Source organism: Belonocnema kinseyi, chromosome 3 (genome assembly GCF_010883055.1).
Source record: "Belonocnema kinseyi isolate 2016_QV_RU_SX_M_011 chromosome 3, B_treatae_v1, whole genome shotgun sequence".
Lineage (NCBI taxonomy): Eukaryota > Metazoa > Arthropoda > Insecta > Hymenoptera > Cynipidae > Belonocnema > Belonocnema kinseyi.
In genome coordinates, this window is record NC_046659.1 from 44,627,901 (window position 1) to 44,633,908 (window position 6,008).

Consider the following 6,008-nt stretch of genomic DNA (forward strand, 5'->3'; position numbering starts at 1 on the left):
GTTCGCCTACTCCGACCTCCCGTGCCGCATCTATGCTTATAATATCTTTGACAAATCTCCATAAAACGGACGTTATCATAATGGCGAGTCATTCAAATCTAGTATTCTAAACGGTCATTTCAAACAATTTCAAACTGTTATTAAGTGCTTAAAATTAAAAAAAAAACACGCTTTATTATCAAATTTTGAGATCATAAACTCATAAATAAAAATATATCAAATTCATGCAAATTCTCTAACAGTAGATGTTAAGCACATAATTGTCAAAAAATTAATAAACTCTTTAATTTTTGTCTGACTGTGGGTTCATTTGATACTTAAAAGTTTTTCGTTATGAACATTAATTTTGATTTCATATTTAATCTAAAGAAAACTAAGGAATTTATTCAAAATGAGAAAAATATTTGATTTTCCCTAATTTTATACTTCAGGAATATCTTTGAAAGTAAAATTAAAAAACAACATTTGTATGCGAAAATGTGTAATAAATGTGATTTAAAATATCAATGTTAAATAACTAAAGAAAAATTAGCTATTTATTTTAGATATTTATTTTAAACTGTGGAGAAAGATACAAATTAAAATTTTGTACGCACAAGAACTCTTCATTTCTTTATAACAGGAGCTAATAACTGATTTAAAGAATAAATGGATAAAGCATTTTTTTTATTTAAAAAACCTAAAAGTCTTTTGAATATGTGCATTTAAGTAGTAATATTAGTATATTGTCAGACACAGAATATATACTTTATTCTAGTCGAATGGATTTTCTCTCTGGAGAAAATGGGTTTATATTCATATTAACGGGGGCAAGCTCCTCGTAAATATACGATGTCGAAATTTTGGCAGTACTCAAACCTAAATGCAGTTACATCTTTCTTTTTCCGAAGTTTATAGACTGTCAGTACCGGTAAAAAAAAATGTCGGTACCGGTAAAAATCATATTTCTAGAAAGGTAGCAGCTGAGCCAGCCATGGAATTCGTGAAATTGATGGAATTAAAATTTTTTTAACTTTTCTTCAACGTCTCCTGGGGAGCGGGTCTGAAAGGCACCCCTGTGGCTGGTTACAGAAATAATGTGGGTCAAACTGATACCGTTAGCCAAGGTCTTGTTGGGGGGGGGGGGGCATCCTTGTGACTGTTTACAGAAATAATGATAGTCAAACCGTCATCCCTTTCTAATGTCTCGTAGGGAGTGGAAAAGCACCCCTGTGACAGTTTAGAGAAATAATTTAGGTGAAACCGCTACCCCTGTCCAACGTCTCGTCAGGGGGCGAGAAGAGAGCCCTGTGCATGTGTAGATAGATAATTATGGTGAATCCCTTACCACTTTTTAAAGTCTTCTGGGGGCGGCAGGTACCCCTACAACTGTTCACAGAAATAATTATGTTTACACCCCTTCCCCTTTTTAACGTCTCGTGTGGGCGGCAGGCACCCATATGACAGCTCACAGAAATAATGTTGATCAAATCCCCACCCCTTTCCAACGTATCGTGGGGGGAGGCACCCCCATAAGTTTTCACGGGAATAATTTTGGTAAAACCCTTATCCCTTTCCAAATTCTCGTGGAGGCGCGATAGCACCCCTGTAACAGTTCACGGAAATGATGTAGGTTAAACCCCTACCCCTTTCTAAAGCCTCGTGGTGGGCGGAAAAGCACTACTGTGACTGTTTACAGATATAATGTTGGTCAAAACACTACCCCTTTTCAACGTTTCGTGGGAGGCGGAAATGCAGCCCTGTGACTGTTAACAGAAATAATTTTGGTCAAGCCCTAGTCTTTTCTAACGTCTCGTGGAGGGCAGGAAGGGAATTTTCTGAATGTTCACGGAAATAATGTTGGTCAAACCCCTAGCCCTTTCCAATGTTTTACGGCGGCGGGAAGGCACCCCTATGAAGGTACACAGAAATAATGTTGGTCAAACATCGACCTTTTTCTAACATCTCGTGGAGGCGGGAAGGCACTTCTGTGACTGTTCATAGAAATGTTCGTCAAACCCGTACCCTTTCCCAACGTCTCGTGGGGGGGGCACCCCTGTGATAGTTCCGAGAAATAATGTTGGTAAAACCGTTATCTCTTTCCAACGTCTCGTGGGGGGGGGCACCCTCTTGACAGTTAAGAGAAACAATGTCGGCCAAACCCCTACCCCTTTCAAACGTCTCTTGGGGGCGGGATTGCACATCTGTGACAGTTCAAAGAAATAACGTTGGTGAAACCGCTATCCCTTTCCAACGTCTTTTATGGGGGGGGGGGGATTTTGGTGACAGTTCAGAGAAATAATGTTGGTCAAACCCCTACCACTCTCAAACGTCTCGTGGGGGCGGAAGTGCATCCCTCTTACAGTTTACAGAAATAATGTTGGTGAAACCCCTACCCCTTTATAAAATCTCGTGCGCTGAATGGTCACAGAAATAACAATTTGCAAGGATTTTCAGTCGGGGAAACACACTAGCAAGATGGACGATATTAAGGATCGAACAGTAGCACTAAACAAATTTTAAAAAAATTAATTTTTTAATATCTTTTTCCTGCAATCCAGACTATCCTTAAAATAGCTTTAAGGGCATGCAACAGAGCAGATACATGGACTTTTTTACCACCTCTACAATTTTTCAAACTTTCAGAGCGATACCTCATTTCGTTTAGAGGTAAGTTGGGAAAGAAAACTTGAGGATCAGCTTTGGTCAAGTGATCCTCTCATCACATGGCCTTAAGAGCTTTTTTTGTAAATAAAATATCGGACTGAAACTTTGGAAAATGTATCAGAAGACAATAAAGCATGTTTGTAAACTTCATTTGAGTAGAAATTTCGATAAAAATGACTTTCAAAAAAATGAACTAATACCATTTTTTCACTAAACCTCTAGACATTTTTCGAACCTAAGAAGTTTTCTTAAAAAAATATCTGCAAGATGTAAAAGGTGCATGAACGTAATTTATTGTCAGCTCATGCATTTCTTGAAGAAAATATGTCAAAAATATTTTCAGATTTAATTTCATTAAAATTAATTTTTAGCGAAGTTTCTACTCAATGAAGTACAAAAACGTAGTTTATGTTCTTCTGATACATTTTCCGAAGCTTCAGTCCAATATTTTATTAACAAAGAAAGATTTTAAGCATTCTTAAGTTCAAAGAAAATACAGTAAGCCAAATAAGTGATGTCGATAATATAGGTATTTGAGTGTGTCACATGCCCTTAAAAATAAACGGTAAAAAAATTGTCATTATCGGTAATGTTTTTACCGATACCGACACATCTTTTACCAGTATCGACTTTGTATACACACCCTTCTTTGTTTTTTACTAAAAAATACGTTAGCTTCAAATAAAACAATATAAATGAAATAAAAACATTATTTTGATATGAATTCAACATTTTCTCCAAAGAGATTGTCATATTTCATAAGTTTGGGTATAAAGATATAACATAGATATAATATACATGTAATATATGAAATATATAAAGTATAAATTAAAGATATAATATTTAATGATTATTATTTGTATTAAAAATGAGCCCTAAAAATAAGGATCTTAATGATGAATAAATTAGTAAAGCATAAAGCTTCAGTCCAAATAAAAAATATAGAGAAATTGTACGTCAGCTCTACATACCTAAATGTTTTAGTTTCTGTTTAATCCTGCTAGAATCTTTCTCGCATGAAGGATTCTACTAGATTATTGATCGCCCCTGTTTTTCCTATTAAGTGCTAAATCTATAAGCGACAACATAATCACTGCTTTAAATAGGGTAATTTACTATGTTAATTTAACATCGCTGATGCGCACCATTTAGTATATCCTGTTGCTGATGCGCATTTTTCGGTCTCTCTGCACGCTTCACGAAGATAGGAATATATTGTGTGATACCTTTACCAAGAAGCAGACGAATAGTCAGGAAAATGGAGAAGATGAAAACGAACCAAACAAGCAGTTTGCACCATCTTGTGCGCATGACCTGGCAACTGGACTTCCACGAGCTTCGCCAGGATTATGAAGATGGATATCCTGCTCAACCCATAGAGCTTTCGTCCCGTTCACTGGATACAAAAAAGCTCTCCCTCTACTCTCATCTATACCCCTCGATGAACGCGCACGCGCTCCTAACCTAGACCGGGACGTGAATAGAAATAATAGTTTTCTACTAGAATAAGGCTGACCAGTTTTAAATCGTATTCTATGAATTTGAAGCAGAAAAATTTCACCAGGAATTAAAGTTTGTTACTCTATTTTCTAACCAGAAATTTTCTTGACTCTAAGCTTTAGTGAGAAAACTTATCCAATTGGAAGTTTAGTTTTAATTGCTCATTTCGGGATGAATCGGTTTATTTCAGAAAATTATATTCACCAGTAATCAGCAAAATTTAACTTGAGAAATAAATAATGAAAATACGTCAAGTATAACGGTGTACCCTTAATATTTAGGCAAAAAGTAATTTTATTTGCAAACTGTACCCGGTTCTAAACATTATTTTTCACTTTTTCTTTTTTGTAATTTTCCTGATAACTTTACTTTTCCTTTTAGCTTTTTTATATTCTCATCATTTATAATAAAGAAAGTATTAGAATTGTCCGACATTTGACACCACAGTTTTTCAGCGGATCTCGACGTTTCGAGACCCCCTGAATCCGAAAATGAAGTTTTTACTATTGCGTCTGTCTGTCTGTCCATCCGTAAACACGATAACTCTCAAAAAATGAACGGATGAAATCCACCTTTGGCACACTTTTTTTAGGTCCTGAAAGAAAGGGCGAGTTCGTTAACCAGCCATTTTTGATGAAAACATAAAAAGTGAGTGCATTTTGAAAATTGTTAACACCACCTTTTTTCTGAATTTGAAAATTCTATGTACGGATATTTATAGTATTAAAAAGAAACAAAAAATTAATCTAATGCTTTTTTTCGATAGAAAGAAAATTCTCCGAGTTATAGCATTTTCAAAACTTTTAAAATCAACCGAAAATCAAAATTTTGAGCCAAAAAATTTGCCCGCTTGGCGGACACATTCTTAACGCGCGCTACGCGCACGGCTCGCTTTGTTCGCAAGTTTGAGCGCGCCTAGGACGCGCGACGATTGAATCTCGCGCTTTGCGCTCGAAGATAATTACACCTCGCGCTTCGCGCTCGGATATTTATTCTTTGCATTTGGAATGCTTGAAAAAAACTTTATCAAAAAGATCTCTTTTAGATGGCAGTATTTATATGCGTCTTGATATTCTGAATTGTCTACTTAATTAAGTATAGTCGAAGATTAAGTTTCTTAAAGCTCTGTAGGCTTTGAGGTTCACACTCTCATCGTGACACTCGCGCTGCGCGCTCGATTTCCGACAGACATTTGTAAACGGCTTTGTTGGATTTTTTTTTCGTAACTTTCGTCGTATTTCTACACATTTTTTATTATTTTTCTTTTTTCAACTATATTTTTCACGAATAAAACAAAAAGTACGCGTCCTATCAAGAAGTGATTCTTAACTAAATTGTAGATCTTTTTTGGGATAATCATTTTTGTTCATTCATATTTTTTCGTATCCTACATAGTTTGTCCACAAATTGGAATTTTTTTTCATTATTTTTTGTGCAATCAAAACTTGAATTTTTAATTTTTGAAGAAAATATAAAAATTGGTTTTGATAATCTTGTAGGGCTTTCAAAAAGAAATGTTTTTCTTTTCTTGACTTTTTTCACATCGTGCGTTTTTCGGCTTCAAATTTGAATTTTCGGTTGATTAAAAACTTTTTGAAAACGCTATAACTCTGAGAATGTTGACGAACTCGTCCTTTCTTTTAGGACCTAAAAAAAGTGTGCCAAAGTTGAATTAGATTCGTTCATTTTTTCGAGAGTTATCGTGTTTACGAATGGACGGCTGGACGGACGGGCGCACAGTGGGGTGAAATCGGAAAACTAGGTTCAAAATGACATTTAGAACGCAATTATGCACCGATTTTAGAATTTTTTTTTGAAAAATTCAGAACTAAATTTTTCAGAAAATGGTGAGAGTAGATTTT

The 6,008-nt window shown here is 35.4% G+C and overlaps 1 protein-coding gene across 3 annotated transcripts in view; it reads right to left on the reverse strand.

Annotated features, from left to right (window-relative positions):
• The window catches only part of LOC117169389 (beta-1,4-glucuronyltransferase 1-like), a 72,129-nt gene extending 68,121 nt beyond the window's left edge, over positions 1–4,008 (reverse strand). The window contains exons 1-2 of one of the 3 annotated variants that reach the window (XM_033355747.1): positions 3,792–3,898; positions 3,618–3,718 (exon numbers count right to left, since the gene is read on the reverse strand). Coding sequence is in view for 1 of the 3 variants with exons in the window: in XM_033355746.1 (XP_033211637.1) it covers positions 3,792–3,957 (166 nt within the window). In the remaining 2 variants the exon portion in view is untranslated. The other 2 variants (XM_033355746.1, XM_033355748.1) reach the window with 2 other exon arrangements.
• Between the last annotated feature and the right edge of the window lie 2,000 nt (positions 4,009–6,008).